Here is a 23,247-nt window from a genome sequence, read left to right as displayed (position 1 = left end):
ATATCGTTGCCAATACACGTGAGTAAAGATGCGAATTAAATATTTTGTTCTGTGAATGGCAACATTGAATTGCATTTCATCATTTGTGATGTCACACTACAGAAGTGTAAACAATAAAAGCGCACCGATTTAATTAGTTTTTAAAAAATATTAAACTTAAATAAATTATTTAAAAAATGATCAAATCCTATGCTTTTAAGCATGTTCTTTCAGAAAAAAATACTTTTGGAATTTTGGAAACGACCCCATTATTAAAAAATACTAAACTTTGTCAAATTATTTTAAAAATGGTCAAATCATATGTTTTTAAACATGCTCTTTCAGAAAAAAAAAAAAAAAAAACTTTTAAAAACTGCAGTACTCGGCTGGAATTGATTGAGCTGGAGGTGTATTTCATGTATAACTAACGATGTTTTCTCTCTTAAAAAGCACTATTTTTCCACATGACAAAACTCGTAAAAAGGGAACTCACACATCGATTTCTCTTAAAACTTCAATAAAAAAAGTTATGCATAAAAAAATATGGATAAGTTCATTTTAAGTAAAATGTTTGTTCGTGATAGTCATCAAACGAAAGCTGCTTTTCGAAATTGGAACTCTATGAAAAGGAGCAAAAGGCGTCATTCAGTTGCACAACGCCTGGAAATAACCGTTAAACCTTATTATTTTTTTCTGCTTCCTATAGAGAAGTTTGAAATGAAACGTCTCTACCCATAAATGCTCACTAGAAGACAACGCCTATCATGAGGATCAGATGATGACTTTCTACACGCCCGACCTCTTCATTGAAATTTTCTTTTGGTGGTGTCTTGGCGTAATTGCATTATTTCTCTCTGTTCTACTTGCGCGAAGCAAGGTGCTTTGTAAGGTTTATCTGCGGTAACCTATTTCAATTTATTTAGCTTTGAAGCCTTTTAAAGTTTATAATCTCTCTTAGCAATTAAATAAGGTACTAGTAATAAATAATAGGGTAGTAGATTACTTTTCCGCTGAATGAAGATTATTTTTTCATTATGCTCTGTGGCCTAGATTGCCATTGAAATCCATTGCTCGAAGTTATGGTCAAAATATTTTTAATACATTGAGGAATTTTCGGAAATTCACTGCCAACTAGGGATGCACCGATAAGCAAATTGGCCGATTACTTGATAATCGACTGCTTAGTGATCATGATGATTATTTTTGGCTTCCCCCAGTTTCGCCGACACAAATCCCCCCCCCCCCCTCAGGAAATTTGAAATGTCGACGAAACTGAGGATAAACCTTATTTTTAATGCTACCAATTTATACATCATATTTTTTCTTTTATATTTTCTACTTTAGAAATAGATAATAGTTTATTTCTAACAGACGATTTATTTATTTCTTCTTTTCTAGTTTTCCAAACATAATTTCAAAACTTCATCCCATTTCTTTAAGCCAATGTTCATATTGTTAGTAAAATTAGATAATATTAACTAGACATGAACATTTAAAAATATTAGGAGGCAGCCTGTGGTCAGAAGACTAGTTCAAGAGCACTTTTAATTTAAATGTATTTTTTAATTATTCGTAGGCATTCAATCCAGGACTTTATTCTTAAGAAAAATTATAGGGTTATCAAAAAGCACTATTCTAAAGGATAAAAGTATCGGCACTTGAAAAATGATGCAACGTTGTATGTATGTGTATTTTTAATCCAAAAAAAAAAAAAAATAAACAAATAACGTACTTTAACCTTCGGTTTGTAAAAAAAAAAATGTTTAAAATCGGTTTGTAAAATAATAATAATAATAATAAATTATGTATACATTTTTTAATCAAATAATATTTATTCATTAAAAATTTTGTTGAATCAAAAATTAATAATTTAAAGAGAAAGTTGCAATATGTATGATGCAATCATATGTGCCTTGCCCGGGAAAAAACTAAATATTGAAATACTTTTCTTCTTTTTGGCTAATTTTTTTAAATCACCACAAGGTGGCGTATTCTAAATCTAGAATTGAAAGTAAAATTGAAAAATTGACTTCAAGGCTGAGCCTAAAACAAAGACTTATGGATTTTGGACTTTTGAAACTTAAAAAAAAAATCTCGGTTCTAGATATGGATTTATATTAAAATCTTTCTTCGCCAATCACTTATTAAATATTTGTCAGTAGCTATTATCTCTATATGGTGCTACTCGACTTGTCACCCGTGGACTCAGTACTTGTCATCGCAGCATTTTCTGTTGGCTGAGTGATAAAATTTAAACGCCGTTAAAATTCACTGTCAACGCTTTTATTTCCTGTTTTACTAGTTTCGAGAAAAACAATTTCTGTTGCCTGACATTGTGGTCTTGCCTTATCGTGACCTTTTCCGGCTGGGTCAGATATTCACCCCAAACTTCTGTCAGCTGGGAAACAGAATGGCGTTGAACGATGACGAAATTTCCAGCTAAATACTTCCATTCTCAAAACACGAGTTAAAAAAATATAGATGAGAAACATAGAGAAAAAAAAATGTTTTCTTGCGAAGTGTTTGTGAACTCTCCTACTCTCATTATAAAATGTATCGTTGCAGAGTTTTCTTCCATAATTTTCCCATTTGTTAAACTATAACATGCATAAATATATAACAATGCGATAACGAGATATTTAACACAGCCTTTTGAAAGAAAATCACACAAGCAGAAAGCTATGGTTTTTAATTTTAATTCTCCAAATTTCATATTTCTCAAAACATTTCCCGAAATTATACAGTGCAGAAATGTTGCTTTAAAATGAATTCGCATTTTCTACATGCTATAAATACTTTGTTTTAGGAACTCGATTAAGAGGATAGTTTTTCGAGTTTAAATGAAATGAATGCATTTTCTCGGTGCGTAGTTTTAGTTGTTAGATAATAAGCCTAACTTATCCTATTATTTTGAAAATTAATATTATTGTTTATCTTATTAACATAAAACTTTTTAGCATTATAATGAAAGAGAGTAAATAGTAACGCATAAAAACTTTGCTGTGTAGGGTTTTTTAATTTATTTATCACACCATGTAGTGGTGATAACACCAGACGCTTTTATACATTGATTCTGTAGTAATTCGTGTTTTGTTGCTAAATGAGGCAGTGAGAAGCAAAGGGATATAAGTGACAAAATAAGAAATTTAGAGATAACCAGTATTCTATCTTGGGACAAGAGATGGTACTAGTGCTGCTATACTTATATAGCATGAAAGAAACTTTTAGAAAAACTTTTCAATGAAAACCTACCAAGGACCGAAACTTTAAGCACGATTTACTCAAAACTTGAAAATATCCACTTACATCCCTTTGCTTCTCACTGCCTCAAATTATAGCATAAAGTGATTGATTTTAATATTCATGATTTTAAAAAAAACTCATTTGAAAAACAGTTGACATCTAATAAATTATTTAATTTATTAGGTGTCTACTGTACACTGTTTACTTACTGGAAACTCTTGAGTAGAAGAAAGCTTATTATTTGCAGCAAGTTCCGAAAATACAGGCATTTCACATTATAAAATATCGCTACGACATTGCAAAATAGCACTAAATATGGGTATTTGGTATACAAGGACTGTAATCACTGCTAGTTAATATTATAGAGGATGAATTAGTGCAGTGGTTCTCAACCCTTTTCCCTACTGAAAACCACCTGGTACCCTTCCGAATCCTAAGCGGACCACATACAATAGAAACAATATTTTCACATAAATTAAGGGAAATGAGAGGTGCATCCTTTTTTTTTTTTTTTTTTGATAAATTTAATTGCAACTACAAAAATGATATTGATTCATTTTTACAAGCTGTTCACGGACCATATAAAAATTGCTCGTAGAGCAATAGTGATCCGCAGACCCCACAGGTTGTGAATGCCAATTATTTCGAATTGAGAAAGTATTTATGACCAATTATTACAAAGATACTTTCTTAAGTGTTAAAAACAGGGTTGGCAAGGTTTTGGACACTATGGTAAAAACCACGGTAAAAACCCTGGTTTTTACCGTCCTGTCCAAAACCCTTGTGTCCAAAACTGTCCGAAAGTGTCCAAAACTATATTTTTAGAGAAATTGTATTTTGTGAGAAAACATCAAAAACAGAATAAAATACATCAAAGTAAAGTTTTATATTGAACATTTATACAATGTGAACATACAACTTATTTATGCCGCTGATTTTAATCTAGTTACAGAAGTTGAATTCTTAATTTAAATTTGTATGCATGAGTTTATTTTATTTATTTATTAATTATTATTATTACTATTTTTTATATTTTTTTCATAATGGTAACCAAATTTACTTATGCTTGTGCATGTGTGCAAATGAAAGCAGGGTTGGCAAGGTTTTTACCATCCGGTTCAAAACCCTTATGTCCAAAAGTATCTAAAACTATTTTTTGAAAAACCATCAAAAACAGAACAAAATGTGCCAAAATTATGTTTTCTTTGGACTATTTAATATATTTATTTAATGTGAACATTCAAGTATAAATATATATATATATATATATATATATATATATATATATATATATATATATATATATATATATATATATATATATACAGCAGATTTTAATCTAGTTATACGTAGAAATTAAATTCTTCATTAAATATTTCAATTTGTATGAATTAGTTTTTTCTCTTTTTTGTTTCCATAAACCAAATTTTTCAACATTTATGCATGTGTTGAATAAAAGTGTTCAAAATATAGTGCAACAATGGACTTAAATGCAATAAATGACAATTTTTTGTACTTACAAAATGTATTATATTAAAAATATGAACTAAAAAAGAATGGTACATGTTTTAAAATATAAGTTGTGTTTAATCATTAATTTCTTGTTCTTTAATCTATGATTAAAATAATTTTCATTAAAACATCACGCAAAATTTATTTGCAAAAACCATTAAAAAATTTAGTTTTTTAAAAAATATTGTACATGTAATAACGTTCCTTTGAGTTATTAATAAAACTGAAATTAGTTGTCTTGGTAGCGATGTGAATTTCCTTTCATGGCTCTACCAACTGTTACAAAAGGAAGTTTTTACATGATAGTTATTGGCATATAATTTTAAGTAAAATATTTTTTAAATCAACATTTTGGAGAAAAGTATTATCAAATACTCAATAATTAAACCTCATTAATATTTATATTTATGCATTACAAATGTTGTAGTAAATACAAATTGATTAGATTGCACCCCTTTAGCTTTAGCATAGTTTTGGACAGTTTAAGACAGTTTCGGACACTTTTGGACAGTTTTAGACAGTTTTGGACGGTAAAAACCACCTGTCCTGTCCTAAACCAGTTTTGTACAGTCCAAAATCCAACCCTGGTTAAAAATATACTAACATTTTACTATTGACAATAATATGTTATGTATTTGAGGGGGGTGGGGAGTAACGCAATTCACAGGTGGGTCTTTTTGGTTAGGTAAGAATATTTTCCGAAAATTGATTTTTTAAATGCTGATGTGAAATTTTTGTCCCAAATATGTGTTTTGGGCATTTACCTATTACTCTTAGTTTTGGGGACTAGGAAAGTGAATTTTGGACGGAAACGAACTCGATCTCCGCTGCAGTTATTACTGCAAACGTATATTTTGAGTCCCCTCTTTCCATTGGGGAAAAATTCGGTTGTGTTGCGTAAATGAATCGATGCCAACCTCTTTTTGAGCGAGGGTCATAATTAACCGAGTTTGTGTATTGTTTTTGAGTCTTGAGAAATTTTGACCAGCTTTAAAGAACTTGGTGCATTTAATTACGGAAGAACTTTTATGAATGAATTCATTTACTTTTTTTTTGGAATAAAACTGCATTTTTATTACTATGACTTTATAAACAAACAAAAATGTTGTGTTTTTGTTTTTGTTTTTTCTACTTCTTTTTTTGGATATTTCAAGTCTTCTTTATATTTTTATTTTGTAATTTAATCAACTACCTCATTTTTGGAACTTAAGTGGGTCTCTTGAAATTCAGAATTGGGTGACTCGATGACCTGTGGGTCTTTGGCTGACGAGGCCCGCTGTTTGTTGAGTGATTGTTTCCAAAATACTAATTTAAATTCAAAGAAGGATGTGTATTGTTTTTCTCATTGTCCTTCCTAATATTAATACATTTATTCCAGATTTTACGAAAATAATATTTAAATTTTATAATTACTTTCAATTAGCATTTATGATTTTTATCATGATCTTAGTACATATTGTTAGAATATTATCTCGATTATTTTTTTATTTTTTTTTTATTGTTAGCCTGCAAATTTCAGAAAAGCCCCAGCTCGCAAATGGCTCAATTTTCCTTCAAGATCTCATAATTGAACCAGGGTTGGCAAAAACCCGGGTTTTTTTAAAAAAGCCCATGGACCCAGGGTTTTTTTGGGTTTTTTTGAATAAAACCCAAAAAAAACCCAACTAAAGCTGGGTTTTTTAAAAGAAATGTGGGTTTTTTTGTCTTTTTTTAGGGGAAAGGTGGGTTACTCATAGCATATTGTAGCATAAGTATATGGACAAAGCACAAAAATTGTCTTGATAAAAAAAGCTGGAAAATTCAGTGTTTTCTGAAGAAAGGTATAAAAGACGACAAAATTCAAGAATGGTGAAGTTTCAGATTTTTTTAGTTTGCATGATTACCAACAGTTAAGGCAAAGTTACTTCTTGAGTGATAAAATCTATTGTTTATTTGTTCGTTTTTAATTTCGACATTTTTTTTTTTTTTTTTTTTGTTTTTTGTATTTTACTTTATTGTATTTCATTTTGTTATGCAAAACTACTGTAGAATCTCAAGTAGTTTAAATCCCTTTTTACTGAATTCCAGCTTAATCAAGACATTTCTTTGAATTTTATGTTGCCTGTTTTTCTATTTCTGTGTACAGAGTAAGAAATATTAAACTTTTTCGTAAGATAATGAAAATACTGTACATCCTATTTCGTTTTCTGTCCGACCATTTGTAAAAGCTGTTATTTTCTAAAAAATATACCTTGTTTATTCGAGTTTTGTGACGTGTTGGTTTGCAGAAAATAATTCACACGAGAGCCTTTTAGCTAAAGTAGTATCCTTTGTACAATCTGCAAATATTGAGAAAATCTGACGTGACAGGACTTAGTCAAGATAATTTGAGTTCCTTATTGACCAGTTGAAGGAAAATGTTAAATATATTTATTTAAAATCTTTGAAGCATTTTTTAATGCCCTTAAGAGTTAAGAAATACTATTAAAGTTCAAAATTCATTTTTTATGTCCATTGCCTATTGTGAAGATGAAATAAAAAAGAAGTTTAAATTGTAAAAGTATTTAAATTAATTATTTTTTAAAAAACAGTTCTCAGAAAATTTTAAAAAACCCAAAAGTGGGCTAAATAATGGGTTTTTTTAAATGGGTTTTTTCAAAAAAACCCATTGGGTCCAACCCAATTGGGTCCAATCCGGCCAACCCTGAATTGAACCCCCCTCCCCATCCCCGGAGGCTTGGAAAAACTCCAGGGGAAGTGTCAATGCATAAATTAGAAAAAGTAAATTACTTACTTTTGTGATTACGTGTAAGAAAATTCGATACTTCCACTTTGAAAAAAAATCGAAGCAGTTTTTACCCACAAATCTCCGAATCTAGATTTTTGGCATTTGCAGAAACAACATTAAAATATCGAACAAGACTGAATATCTAGAATGACCTAAGGTGTGTTTTGTCACAGTTACAACCTATAGGGTCTGGTGGGGTAAAGTGGTCAATGGGGTAAAGTGGTCATAGGTCAAATAAGTGGCTATAGCTTGGAAATAAATGTTCGAATGATTGTGAAAATTTTATTTTAGAGTAGAGCAGTAAAAAACTACATTTTGAATACAAAATTTTACAACTGGCAAAATTTTATTTGGTAAAAAAAAATATTTTGTGTGAATATGAAAAATTTTAAACTCTAAACACCTATTTTAACCTCCTTGGGAAATTTTGTTTGTTAGAATTAGGAACAAATTGACTGTACAGGAAGCTTCCTACATGTCTCTTACTCATTAGCAGTTAGCTCAATCTATTTTAGATAATTTTTTAGAACAATTTAAGTAAGATGGGGTAAAGTGGTCATAATATTAGGCTTAACGAATATTATTCTTCTAATGTCACTTAATCTTTAAGTATAAAGCAGATACAAATTAAATATTAATTTTACTTAATATGTATTGTTTTTACAGTAAACGGGGTTAAATATGCGAGTATACGCGTATATATACGCATATACTCGTGTAGGCACGTACATAGACGTATTCACATAAATGCGCCACTAAACACGTATATGGGTATCTGCAAGTATTTTTTATGCATACAGCTATACATTCTACTATACACGTATATGCTCGCTTATACTTGTATGTTTTAGAACACTTATATACTTAGAAAGACACATATATACGCGTACGTACTCGAGTAGACACTTACATACAAGCATCAGAAATACAAGTATACAGGGTGAGTTTAAACTTGAGCAAATTATCAAAAGGTGTTAGAGAGGAGGATAGGAAATAAGAATCATAAGGAACATATGGTCACAAACACAATGCTGAAGCGCTACATGCACGCAAAGCGAGAAACTGATGGATGATAAAAAGTCACAAATTTAATACACAAAGACAATTTTACACAACATTTTAGGACTTAAGAAAGTTTTAAAGCGATTGATGAAATTTGCGGCCTGTAGCTAATATGATGCCTGTAACTTAATATGATGGTTAGAAGTAAAAGTTATGAAAAGAAAATTCTTTTGGGACCAAATTTAATTTATCGTATCGATTTTTTTTAAATTCTAATTACAGCATTTCTTTCCAATTCTGAGTGGCTCGGTTTAAAAACCAGATACAACGGAAATGATAATGCTTCTAAAGTAAAAGCCTAACCTCATTACTTATTCTGCGCAGAGCCTCCGAATTTGAATCGTGTGTAATTTTCAGTCTCTTTAATCTCTATCTTTATCCCAAAGCTGCCTCGTGTAAAATTTTATCTTCTCTCAATTTTATTCTCTCTACCCTTTTACGCTTCAAAGTACGCCTGGTTATCGTCTGTTAGGAGTAAATTACGGTTTTCAACTTTTCATTGCGTTCGAATGAGATAGGCAATTTGAAACGGTTCCCGCCAAGAAAAAAAAAAAGAAGTTGAGACTCCAACCCCTATTATTATCATCAGTTCTTTCCAAGTTCCGAACGACAGAATGGAACTCTTAACATTAATTTAAAAAACAAAAAAGGCAATGACCGCAGAAAAACTCAAACATCGCTTCGGGGTCTACGTTCCATTCCCCGTTTACCATAACTTAATTTTCTTGCCTCTGTTGCCCACGCGTTGTTAGAAACTTTGACTCCTGAACCTGACCTATAAAATCCACGTGCTTTTGCTAAGAATCGTCTGATGTGTTTTTGTTCCATCTTGCTTGCAGTTTCGTCGCTGTTTGTTAATTATGCCTAAAATAAATAGCAAAAGATTTCGCATGAACTGCAACATAAAATGTTGTTATGTACTAACAACATAAAAAATTTATAATCTTTTTTTTTTGTAATTGTCTGGTCTTTCTTTGTTTCTATTTTGTTTAAATAAAGCTGGTGCTCCTTCGAAGTTCAGTTTAGCATTAAGTGATTTTTAAATTAGCAATTTAGCCCACAATTTAAAACATTTTCTTTTATAAAAGCTTCAAACATTAATTTATTGAAAGAATATAATAACTTGAAACGTTGAGCAAAAGTTAATTTGTTTATTAAGTGTTAAATTAGAAGAATGTATACTTAAAATTAAGTTTTAGCTCACATTTTAATAATACACTGGGTTACTTTTTTTTCCTCCAATAAAGTGAAAACTCTTCTCAGCTGGGAATGGAGACACTATGACAAAACAAGATTGCAGTATGCCACAGACCAGTGATGCCCAACCTACGGCCAGCAAAGCTGATTTTTGTGGCCCGCCTCAATGTCTCAAATCGAAAATCGAAAAACACTATTAGTGGCAATGTCGCAAATTTTGAGCCAAATATTCAGAAATGGATTTTGAAAAGCATGTCTTAAAAAATACGCATCAAGCAATTGGCAACAACAGTTATTGGTTTATAATTTTCTTTTTCATATTTTTCCTTCTTATTTAGAAAATAATGAGATATTGTTTTAAAAAAGAAATATGTTCTTGCCCGCGAGAATTATTTGAATACTAGAAAGGCGCCCGTCAAATTGCTTCTACTACTTGCCGTGAAAACTGCTTCTACTCTTCTACATTTGAACGAAGCAATTGCCTGTTTGGTGATACTTTGATAGTTGAAATTTTAACCCTAACACCAGTGGATTATTGCCGGATCGAGTTCATCCTTGTCACAATAAAGCCTTTCCCTGTATGTTAAACATTACCAAAACACGTTATCAAATTATCATGCCGTGGCGTGAGTTTCATTGTTGAAACATGCGGGTTACTCCATCATCAGCTATTATTTATATGAGGACGGAATTTTGAAAAGCATGTCTTAAAAAATACGCATAAAGTAACTGATAACAACAATCATTAGTTTATGATTTTCCTTTCCATTTTTTTCCTTGTTATTTAGAAAATAAGGATACATTTAAAAAATATATATGTGTTCTTGTCCGGGAGTCTTCTTATTTTAATATGAGGCTATTAGAATAACCAGAAAAAGGTTGTGCACCACTGCTACAGACCGTATCCGCTCGCTGTGTCTAATTTAAAAAAAAAAAAAAAGAAAGAAAAAGTGAATGATTTATTTATCTAGCAAAAACTTATCCTAGCAAATTTGTACCAGAATTTAATGAACTTACATTATAACTTAGAACAGTGGTACCCAATCTTTTGTTTTACCCGTGGACCGAACCTGATACTAAGATGAATCTCGTGGGTACATCTCATACATAACATGGGAAAGTGAGAAAAAGAAAAGGTATTCGTATTTGCAAAACCAAGAACCGTTGTTATATTATTACAACATGTTTACTTTATTGAACGATATTTCCATCTGTATTTTGAAACCAATTTATAACTATTTGGTTTCAAATTTGCAACAATCATTCGCAATACCGAATCAAGATTATCTGTTAGTTCGAAAGGTTCCAGAATATATTTTTCGATCCGTAACATTGAACATAACCAGGTCCTGATTATAGAATAGGCTACCTGGGGCGTAGCCTGGGGCCCCTGCTTTGTAGGGGACCGCCCCCAAATGGCAAAAATTGTTTTATCCAATACTTGAAATTGTAAGTTTTACTACAGAGGCCCCCGAAAACGTGTTGGGCCTTGGGCCTACCGATATCTTAATCGGGCCCTGAACGGTGGCAACGGGCAATATGAAATTGGCTTCATGGGCCACATTTGACTCGTGAGCTGTAGGTTGAGCACCACTAACTTAGAAGTAATTAGCGTACCTGAAAGTATTTTATGCATATAAGTTGGAAAACTTTCTCTAAAACTATTGCATTTATATTTTTTGATATTTAAATCAATATCTTTTTCTGAGCAATGTGTACTAAAACAAAATGGTCATAATATCCTTATGCTTCTTTAGATTGCAAAACATCTGTTACACTTTACTACTAGCTTTTTTTTTCTTGCATTGATTCCAAGAAAGCCCTCATACTCTTACTTACGGTTTTTATAACATTAATCTGCTTTCCACCTGCCTTTTTAAGAGCTCGTCTTGTTGAGAGTAGTGTTGGAGTTCTTTATTTAGCTTTGGGGGAACATTCTTTTTGTTGTGCATAGGAAAAAAGTGACAGGGGGACTGAACCTTTCAGAAAAAAATACTCATCCCATCTTTAATTTTCTATTTTTTGCTACTCTTTTTTAAAATTTTGTCAGTAAATTATTCCTACATTTGTAGGGATGCACCGAATACTATATTTTGCAGAAGAGCTAATATTTGGTTAAAATTCTATCCGAATATTCTGCCGAACACTTAACACTTGGATAAAAAATTAATCTAACAGGCTAAAACTTGAAAATGCAGAATGGCAAGTGTTCCTTCACCATACTTTATTGTTTTTTCAAAACAATATTCAATATTTCATATGGTGTAAAACTTCAGAAGTGAAAGTAACTTAAAAGTTTTATGACCAGGCGATTCCTTTGTGTCTTTTTAATCCCTTTTTAAACATTTGAAATTTTAATGAGTGTACGCTTCACAAGGGAATAAATATTATGCGTACACAAGGACTATCTATAATTTAAATGTGTGAAGTAAGACATACTAACATCATTGACTTTTCACCACTTTTTTTAGGCATATTATATACATGAAGGCAAACTACGCTCTCTACAGTTAAAGTAGAAGTTATTGAATGAAATTAACATCTAACAATGAGAATAATACGAAAGAGCAACTAATGCTTGATATTGAAATCAATTTACAAGTAAAACATTAATTTTGATATTCGACATCATCTTTTCCAGCTTTTAATTGCGTTTTATTTTACAATAAATCGGAAAATATGTACATTTTACAACTTAATCAAAAGGAAGAAAAAAAAGGGGGGGGGGGGAAATCTCCGACTTTCTAGAAAGTTGCAACTTTAGTGTGAGTCACGTCTGTCTTGGTGGGTGAGATAACTTTTCACGCCTTTTACGACGCTTGCCCTTACTGCGCAAGTGCGAATGATATTACTTGAGTGACTTCCGATTCAAACCCCTCTCCCCTTCAAAGTTAATTGCGCTGTCGAATGATTGTTGAATTTTTATGATTTCCTACGAAAATATTCTATCACCCTCTCTGAGTCACGCCTCAGCACTGAACAGGGTCGTATTCTGTGACGGAATTTTCCCTCTGTAATTGGAAATGAAGCGAATGGGGGAATCTCGGGAGCGCCTTCACCGAAGTTTTAACTCCGTAATGATTTCGGAAGCCGATATTTTTTTTTTTCCTTCTTCATTCTTTGTTTAAAAGTTGTTACGAGTTCGGTCGAAAATCCAATTGGAGTGGCCCTTTGAAGTCTGAATGAATAAGTGCTTCAGCTGGTGTTGGAATTCTTTCTAAATTATTATGGAAAAAACATATAAATTCTTTCATAAGATTCTTGTTTTTTTTTAAATTCATTTTATAGGTCTATATTAATTTAAATTTGTTCTGGTTTTGCCCCTGCAATATTGAATTATTCTTTTTTTTTTTTTGAATAATTTCGATTTAGCGATTTAGGTTTGGCTATCACAGCCAGAATATGTCGGGATAAAAATTGTACGCAACTAAACTACATTTAAAGCACAGCCAGCTGGTATGAAACATTCATTCGAAAGTTGTAAATGAAAAAATATAATGCACAAAATTAAAATTAATAGAACCTGGATTGAGGAAACTAGTGTAGTGTTTGGCGCTTTCGCAAGTTTTAAAGTGAAGGCTTTTGTAGAGTAATTTTTATAGAATAGATGCTTATTTGGACTAACTGATTATTAATTGATTTATTTCATCGGTTCACTCTTTCTTTTGAACTAAACTATTTCAAATTTTTTCACTGCACCCATTTTTTTATGTTGGTAATGTAATTTAAGATTATTCTGTTTGGTCTTTTAGAATCGTGAAACCTCCTGGCGGAGAGTGCAGCGATATCTTTGGCGTTCAGAATGGTGCCAGCCCCCGAGTTGAACTGATGGTGACGCCTCGCAAAGGCAAGAACTACATGCAGTCCAACATCTTCAGCCCCGACAGTCCCGACTCCGGTTACCAAAATGGACACCAGCACACACCAAGCCCCCAAAAGTCTTTGGACACACAGAATCGACTGTTTGGACCGGACGGAGACTCTACCCCTAGGAAAGTGGTCAACAGGCAACGATCGTCCATCTTTGATGAAGATGCCATGGATTCCAGACCTCCTTCCGTCAAATCAACTCCAAGTAAGTGCACAAACAACTAAGGTGGCTCCTTGAGCAATATTTTCAGTAGCAATATTGAACTCTTTACTTTCGTCCAATTACAACAAAAGCCATCTTATCCATCTAGTTTTTATTTATTTATTTATTCCATTGGTAACAAAATTTGAATATAAAACTTTCAAGCATAAGCATTTTTTTTTTATTCACGCGAACTTTACTCCGAGTGATTTTTTGATATTACGGATCTTTGAAGACAATAAAAAGACAGGATATCAAGCAAATACACTTCTTAACTGTGTGAACACACCATTAATAAGATATTATGTTTAATAGTAAAATTTTATATTGTTGAAGACGATGTAAGAAATATTTTTTATGGTTTTAGACAGCAGTTCAACGGTGATTTAAACAATGGGGTCGTTTCCGAAGTTTTAAAAGTATTTTTCATGCTTAAAAACATTGGATTCGACCATTTTTAAAACAATTTGACAAAGTTTAATATTTTTTAACAATTATTTTCCATGGTGCAATTTCATTTTTTTACGCTTCTGCACATGACATCGTAAGTGATGAAGGCCATTCACTGATGCCATTAAAGCAGAGCGCAATTCACTTCTTTACTCACATGTACTGGCAACAATACGGTTGGTTGGTAGCAAGCGTAGAGCGTAATTTTTAATTCGCTTCTGAATTATCACAATCTGGAAACGCGGTAGACGGCAAGCGTAAGCATTCAGCGCGCAGTGGAAATTTATTGAATGTGAACATATGTACATTCAAAAAGACTTTTGTTCGACAGATTTTAATCTAATTATATAGAAGTTGTGGTTCATAAAAAATTTCAACTAGTTCAAACGAATTCATTTTATTTTATATATTAATAATAATAACCGATTTTTTTTAATAATAACCAAATTGTCCTGCATTTGTATAGTCATGTGTGAAAATGAGGGTGTTCAAAATATAGTGCAATAAGTAACAATTATTCAACTGAAGACAAAATATATATTGACTCTTTTACAGCTTTGTAATAGTTTTTCTTCTCTTGACTACAGTGCCATTTCATTATCTGAAATTTAATTACCACCAATCTGATGTTGGAAAATGGCGATTCCCCCCCTCCCCTAAAATGTATCAAACGGCTATATTTTTCGTTTACTGTAGTTACAAAATGCATAGAATTAAAAATAAAATTTAAAAAATTGCGCTAGTTTTGAAAAATAAGTGCTTTGTTAAAATATCATGTAAAACATTGTTGTTCGGAAATCATTTTAAAGAAAAGTTTTTTTTTTTCCTTATAAATAATAGTGATTTCCGGATAGTTAAAAAAGTAGATCCGCGGATACGGATCAGGATCATTAGTGGCAAGATCCGCGCGGATACTTTTACGGATCTCAAAATGTTTTTACCCAAACCAACTACCCAAGTGCAAATTTGCTACGGAAGGTATTCCCGTTAGGGTAATAGCACTGTTTCTTCAAAAAATGTCATCTACGGCGAAAATATTATCAAGACTATGATTTACTCTTTAAAGAAATATCCGTTAAAATTGAGGGGAGTAAGCTTATTTCTAGATAGCTTGGTAGATGTAGGATACAGGAGCAAGAATGTAAAGCTGCTTCTGGACAGGCTAGAAATATTTTTTCGCATTTTATTTCAGCATAAATGCAGCGTTGACCCATTCCACCCGAATTGCCCCGACAGACGAAATAGCAGAGCTGGTAACACCTTTACAAACAGTGAATAGAGAACTAAGTCTCACTTTTTTTTAAGGATGCCGATAAAAACCTAAAGGAAGAATAACATAACAGCAATAACAAAAACCAATATTAAGTTTAAAAAAAAAACATATCCCAGAGGACCGACCTCATATTGAGATGAATTTCGTGAGTCAGAACACGCATTGCTGAATATGAACTGACAGCAGAAAGAAATTTTAAATCATTAAGTTTTTCTCCTTATCTTCCGACTATGAAATCGCTACCAATCACGCGTATAAAGGCTTAAAATAGCATTTAAAATTTACTTAACAAGATTATAGCTCCTACTGTATATAACTTGAAAGTTCCAAACAAATATGAAACGCAGAAAAGTTCGTTCTTTCAATTAGGACCAATATTTTTACTAACGGGTAGCTTTTACTACCATAATTGTAAAAAACGTTAAGTCGGTTTTTAATTAATATCTCCAGTAATTAAAGTTCTACAAAAACGAGGCCAAGCTAAGAACACTTTCGAGCAAGTCACCTTTTGAACGAAAAAAGCAACTATCAAAATTGGTTCATCTGTTTAGGAGCTACGATGCCACAAATAGACACACAGATACACACTTTTAAAACTTAATACCTTTTCCTTTTTGCGACGGGGGGGGGGTAGAAATTGGCTTCGGAAATGATCCCTTATAATTTAAAAAGGGAATAAAACCTAATTTAAACGGAATTAGAGTCCTTTATTCAAATATTAAAGAATTTTTAGAACAGAAAAGATCCGTTTAAGATCCGCCAAAAAAGTAACGGATACAGATCTTGATTTTCCCTCGGATATCCACGGATACGGATATCCGGAACATCACTAATAAATAATACACATTTAATAGCATTCCTTTGAGTTTTAAATGGAACTGAAGTTAAATATGTTTTCAGTGTTGCATATTTATTTTCAAAACACTTTCAACTCTGACATAAGGAAGTTTGTATATAAAAGTGTTATTAGCATATTATTATTATTTTTCCCGTAAAATATATTTTTAAATGAATATTTCAGAGAAATATATTACCAAACATTCATTAATTTCATCTAAATAGAATTTACATGTATACATTATTAATAGTGCAGTAAATACGAATTGATTAAATTTGACCCCTTTTGCTTTAGTATACTTTTTACAGATTAAGACATTCGGACAGTTTACGATAGTTTCGAACTGTTTGGCGTAAAAAACCACCTTTCTCATCTAAAACCAATTTCCAGACGTCCAAAGCCCAACCCTGCTTGACCTATGTAGTTAAGAAATCTCTGTGTTGCATTAGGAATTATTTGTTATGGGCTTCAATTTGAAAAAATCTAAATGTAATCCCGTAATCCGTAATGGTTTATAAAATTTATTAAAACAGATCTAAAATATTTTTCATTCTTTCTTTGTTTGTCTTCTCATTTCTTTTTCTCTGAAACCTTAACTTAAATTTATTGCTCATAGCATTTTTTTTTTAAAATTCAATGAAGTCTTTCTGTTAAGTAGAACGTCTAACTGCTGATTTTTAAGATGTGCATGTGCATGAGTTATTTTTTCCAGTCTTTTAATATGTTGTCCAATTGTTCCTAAAATTTAAGATTTTGTTCATATTGTTTTTCTTTTTTAACAGTTCGCAAAAATATGATCAATCCCATAACTGGTGCACCTATCACTGAAAATGGCATGTCGAATGGAATGTCCAATGGAAGTACCCCTAATGGAAGCACCCCTAATGGATCCACTAATGGTTATTCCAATGGAATATGTAAGCAATTTTCTTCAGATTATTAATTTTAGAAAAATACTGATATCATAAAGATTGGATTGTAGGATGATTCTTGAAACTGTTGAAGCTCAAAAATGTAATTTTGTTTTTGCATCGTGACAACTTAGTACCAAACGGCACGACCTTGAGGGACACGGATTTGGACAAAATTCTAGATATAGGTCAATTCCGACTAGATATGAGCCCAAGTATAGCGGTTTGACTGCATAGGCCCCAGTTCGACTGCAACGGGGGTCCAAAGTTGATAATTTTGACCCAGAAATGCAATGGAGTTACCTTAAAAATTACCATTTTTATCGCTTTTTCTACATTGTACTGAAGTATGAACCGTTTGCATGCTTATCTTTAAATTAATTACGTTGAATACTAATTTTTAATAAACTGTTTTTAAATTTAAATTGACCTCTACTTTTAATTTCATTAACTTGAATGCCAAAATAAAATAATTACGGGATATTTATCGTTTGCAAATGAAACTATTATTTTCGTTTTATATTAATCGTCTGCCAGGAAAAAAGTATTTATCATTTGCTAATAAAAACATTACTTTAACTGGATACTATCGTCTGCTATCCCACATTGATAAGCAAAAAATGGGCGAAGGGAAAAAGTTGCAAAAAGTCCACAAAAGTACAAAAATACATGATCGTTTCGACTTTTCAAATAACTTAGCTAATGCCCATAAATAAATACGTGTTCTCCCTTATACACAATTTACTAACAAAAGATGCCAAAGGTGTTGGGAGATCGAACATAGTGTCGAATTCTGAAATTCCAATGGAAACGCCATTGCACTTCTGGGGCCAAACCAGCAAATTAGGACCCTCGTTGCAGAGAAACTAGGGCCTATGCAGTCAAACCGCTTTACCTGCACTCATATTTTGTGGAAATAGACCTATAGCTAGAATTGTGTCCAAATCCGTGACCCTCAATGTCGTGCCGTTTGGTCGTAAGAACGTAGGGAGAGGATTAATTAATACTTAGACTAAATTCAAATATAATTTGATTTCAGATAACTGTCAGCTGAGATACAGTGAACACGGCAAATCATCTTTTTCCAAAAGTGCCCTTTGAAAAGCTCTGTCACCGGCTTGTCTTAGGATATTTTTTTCTCAAAAATTTATAGAATATTCTTAAAACCATTCAAAATAATGTGCACAAAAGGTTTTAATAAATTTAATCAAACCATTTTCTTTTAAAAAAAATTCGTAAAAAATGTGCATTTTGTGACACTAAAAGCCCTATCCACTGAACTAACCGAGCCAAAATTTCACACAACCTTGTTGGCTCTGAAGATTGTGACGGCTTTAACCGAAGTGTTTTGAAAACACTTTAGCTTCTCTTCCAAACTTTAAAGAACGTTATAAAATCCCTGTTAATATTTTCTAAGGTTCTATTATTCCTTGCTCAAGAGGTTGTTGTGCTTGCTGGGAAAATTGTCACCTTAACATTCGAAAGCCGTATGGAACCCTTCACTTAGTACTTCCAACATTTTATCTATAAAACAGTTTCATGTTTCAATAAGTTAAAAAATGAATTAAAAAATTTTCTTTGCTAAAATATTTACAAAAGCAGATATGTTTTACTATTGGATTATCTGCAGACACTATTCGATTAAGAGGGGATGTTTAACATTGCGTCCATCGGGAAATATTATGCATCACAAGAGTTTGAGTGCAAAATTCTAAATTCTTCTGGGGTGTAAGACGCCCCAGAACACGCCAGTTAAGTCCTAAATCTCAAAATATCGATAGTCTGTTCTGATTTCAATAAACATCTGTCCCCGATCAGTATACCGTGCATTGAGCACTGCAATTGGGTAAACCTCGATTAACCGAGGTTTCTGTTAACCGAGCCGATAATGAAGTCTGTTTTTAAAAAAGACTTTTAATTTAACATTAAATTGAAGAGTTTTTCAATGTGAAAATAAGAATATTTTCTAGAAATTTGCTTCTTTAAATGCATCTTTCAATATTTAACTTGGCATTGTAAAAAAATAAATATATCATTTTTTAAAACTTACTGCAAGTTATTTTCTATTTTAGTTTTTCAACTGTAAAACATTGCTTTTTACATGGTCATTTTTATTTTTTAAAAATATTCTATTGTACTTTAATTAATACTTTTTTAAAAATTTGAGATCCTGACAGGTTTTTCAAAGTTTACCGAGATTTCCGACATCCGATGCACTAGCGGTCCCAATTAGCTCGGTCGAGGTTCTACTGTAATTACAAGTTTGTCAATATAGAATGTTTTACTTTTGTTGATAATTTTTGTTTTAAAAAAAAAAGACATAAATACTTCGAATTAAATAAAATTTAGAACTGGTTATTTTATAAACATTTGCTCCAAAAGTCGTGAAAATCTCCGAAGTAAAAACCTTCGAGAACCATTTTAATATTTCTGCGGACTAACTGCGGACCGGTTCCGGACTACTGGTTAAGAATCGCTGGTCTTAACCTGCATCCACGGGAAAGATGGACATGACGTAAGCAAAGAAGTGCGCCATTTGGCGACGTCAATCACGTGTGACATAAATTGGTGCCAAGTCAACGGCGATTGAGAGCTCTATTGCTTTTTTTTTATTCCTGAAAAAATCCTCAAAAGTGGCCGTAGTGGTAAATTTTCTGGCAACCTATTTATTTCTGGTCTATCTTTTCCGTGAACGCAACATAGTTGTGGCTTCCACCCCACGATATGTGAATCGATTATTTCGGAAAAAGCGTATGTCCAATGGAAATCCATTGGCCGTACGCCCTTTTTGAAATAATCGATTCTTGCACGATTTTGCAATAAAAAGAGAATGCTTGTAAAACAATTATTAATGACAATTTAGAAAATAATGTTTGTAATGTATTTTCTTCCTGTTATTTGTTTTAATTTAGCTAAACAACATTAGTCATTCTGTAGCTTCCATTTTCTTTGCAGCAAATGGCCACTCCTCTCCCGAAAGTCCAATGAACGGAATGAACGGCCATGCTCGTGTCCGCAACCCACCCGGTGGTAGATCATCAGGAATATTCTAGAAAGCTGTTGGAACACCTTAGCATTCCGGAAATATTTTTTTTTCCTTAATTTGATTTTTTAAGCTCTTTTTATTGTTATTTTCCCCCTTTGTCTTCCATTGATTGGATGAGTAAAAAATCGTCTGGCGGAAAACTGAATGAACTTTCTGTTTGTACCTACTTCATTTAATTTCAAATATAGAAGATTAGAATTTAAAAAAAAAGATAAAAAACGAACAATCATTTCTAAATAGCTTGTAGATTAACCGTAGTACTTAAACGATGCTCAAGCCGCATCAAACAGTCATTCATACGAACAGTTAAAAGAACAACAATGCCAAACTGATTGTAGAATAAATTGTATAAAATATGTTAGCAGAGAATTATTGCTCAATTATTAGAACAATGAATTTCCCCTTTGTTCCATATTTGAGAAACATTTTGTTTTTAAATTGAATGAATATAAAAATGACTCCAGAATGTGCATTTGTAACTGCAGTATTATAGTAATTATTGCTCAAACTGTTAAACTGTTGCAATTAATTTTGAAGTTTGGATCAAAATCATTTGACTAAAAAAATCGTAAGAATCCTTCCGTACCGGCCTGAACTTTTTGCTTAACCTTAGACGGTCTTGATGTGATATGAAGTTTACCAAATTCAATTTCGAATGGCTATGATCGTGAAATAGAACTAATATCGCAGCTGTTTGAAATACACTTTTTGGCGGATGGATGTGTTCATAGACTCGCAGCAGATCAAAACTATTCCACTTTTTACATTTCCCATTATGGTACCGAATCGTATCCGTTATTTATTAATGGCTGGTCCATTAGTAAGGAAAGAATCTATGCAAATAAAATGTGTGTATTTTTTTTCTAATACAAAACACACCACATACACATCTGAACAAATAAATACGATGTCCAAGTAAACTTCAAAAGCCGCCAGTGTATTTTGTGATACTACACTATACAACAAGCAACTTTTCGTTTTGGTGAAGAAGCCGCATTTTCAGTTTTGGAAGTGCTTTTACACTTTTTGATTTTTTCTTTTTCTATGATATTTTATATATTGCATAATATGGAATCATTTTTTAAAGCTAATATGCTTCTTGTGTTGTTTTTACATAGCAGTTATATCCATTTACAGCACTTTTCTTTTGTGTACTTTTTTAAGTTTGTATTTTGTTTCATAAGAGAAGATTTGCTTTGCAGTTGTCAAGTTTTAGATTTCTAATGATTGAAAACGTGTTACAGTGATAAACATTACTTATGAGCAATGTATTGTCTTAATATTAGCATTTTCTCTATTACATGTGTTTCTGTTTTTTTGTTTTTAGTTCCTAATACTTGTATTGATTTAGTTTTGCTACCCTAAGAGTGTACCCGTTCAGTATATTAAGTAGTTCGAGCAGCCTCTGTTTTTACATGCTTGCACTAAGCAATGAACTTGTTTAACAGTTCTTGATATAAATTAAAATGCAGAGTGAATGTGTGGGTCTTTTTGTATCATGTAACTTGGCTTCTTTAAATAAATATTTTACATGAAGTTGTGGATCTAGTTATTTCGATTGTTATTTCCGATTCCAATACAGTCAGGGTAACTTTGGCACTTTGGGGCACAGTTTCTCTATTTTAAACTGCCCTATTCATATTTTAATACTTTAAATATGAAAAGAGCAGTTAAAAATTGATAACTTGTTGAAAGTTTTTGTTATAAAATAAATGTTTTACATGAAGTTATGTATTAATGCATTATTTCGATTGTTATTTCTTGTTCCAATAAAGTCGGGGTATTTTTGGAGCACAATTTCTCTATTTTAAACTGCTCTGTTCATATTTTAATATTGTTGCTGTAATTTTTTATATAAAACTGAAGAAAAACCTCTAAATTGTTGTACACAGTCGGATCTCGATAGCTCGAAGCTTATGACTCGATTTTTTTATCTCAAGGTTTTCCTTGGGTCCCAAACTCTTGAGACTGTTGTAGAAACTTCCCATTACTCGAACGTTTTAGCCGGTCCCTCGGAAATTCGAGCTATCGAAAGTTGACTGTAGTTATATTTTAAATCCATTAACAGCCTAATTTTAAGCTATCATGACATTTAGGGTCACTTAGAGCAGCATTAGAAATAAAATAGAAAATACATGGTGTCCGAAAAGTCCTTGACGCATTTTAAAAATTCATATCAAAGCAACAAATTGCAGCATCAATATGCGGTTTACTCAATAATGCTTCATAGTTTCAAAAATTGTTTGTGACATCGTAAGGAAAAAAGTAATTATAAGTAATTTATATTGACGGCTGTACTGTCATAGTAAGAAAAAGAAATTCTTACTTTACGATACAGACGTCAATGAAAATGACTTATAGTTATAATGTTTTCTTTATCTTTTTTTTAACGATGTCATTAAAAATTTTGAATCTATGAAGTATGTATTATAGAGCAAATCTCATATTCATAGGATAATTTGTTGCTTTGCTATGAATTTTTAAAATGTGACAAGGACTTGTCTGACACCGTGTAATTTAGTAGTGCAAATTTAATGCAGCAAATTTTTTTTTTCTAATTGTTTAAAAATTTCCTTTTTTTTTTTTTTTTTTGTACTTTACAGCATCACAAGGTTTCAATCATTTGTAATTAAAACAGAACACAACGAGGTAGGAAAAACACTTTCAAGAACTTCAAAAATAGCTTCCAAACAGCTATTTCAAAATTATTGAATGACGCAATGAGCTATGTACGATTTTTTTTTTGTAAAAAAAAAGAGAAAAAGAAGAAAATTTACCGAGTAACAGCCCTGAAAGCAATCAGCAAAGCATCCCAGTGTTTGATATTTCATCTTAAATGCAAAATAATTACAAAAAATGAAACTTCTTCGCTTAAATTTTTGAGCCAAATTTACTAT

General features: G+C 31.8%; 1 protein-coding gene across 1 annotated transcript in view; it reads left to right on the top strand.

Annotated features, from left to right (window-relative positions):
• LOC129217227 (microtubule-associated protein Jupiter-like) overlaps positions 1 to 21,811 on the top strand; it is a 57,117-nt gene extending 35,306 nt beyond the window's left edge. Inside the window, exons 2-4 of the mRNA XM_054851501.1 lie at positions 13,513 to 13,835; positions 17,176 to 17,310; positions 20,260 to 21,811. Coding sequence (XP_054707476.1) covers positions 13,513 to 13,835; positions 17,176 to 17,310; positions 20,260 to 20,357 — 556 coding nt within the window. The 3' untranslated portion in view covers positions 20,358 to 21,811. The remainder of the gene's footprint in view (positions 1 to 13,512; positions 13,836 to 17,175; positions 17,311 to 20,259) is intronic.
• Positions 21,812 to 23,247: the final 1,436 nt, after the last annotated feature.

This window comes from Uloborus diversus, chromosome 2, assembly GCF_026930045.1.
Source record: "Uloborus diversus isolate 005 chromosome 2, Udiv.v.3.1, whole genome shotgun sequence".
NCBI classification, from domain to species: Eukaryota; Metazoa; Arthropoda; class Arachnida; order Araneae; family Uloboridae; genus Uloborus; species Uloborus diversus.
This window is presented reverse-complemented; position numbering and strand designations above follow the sequence as displayed.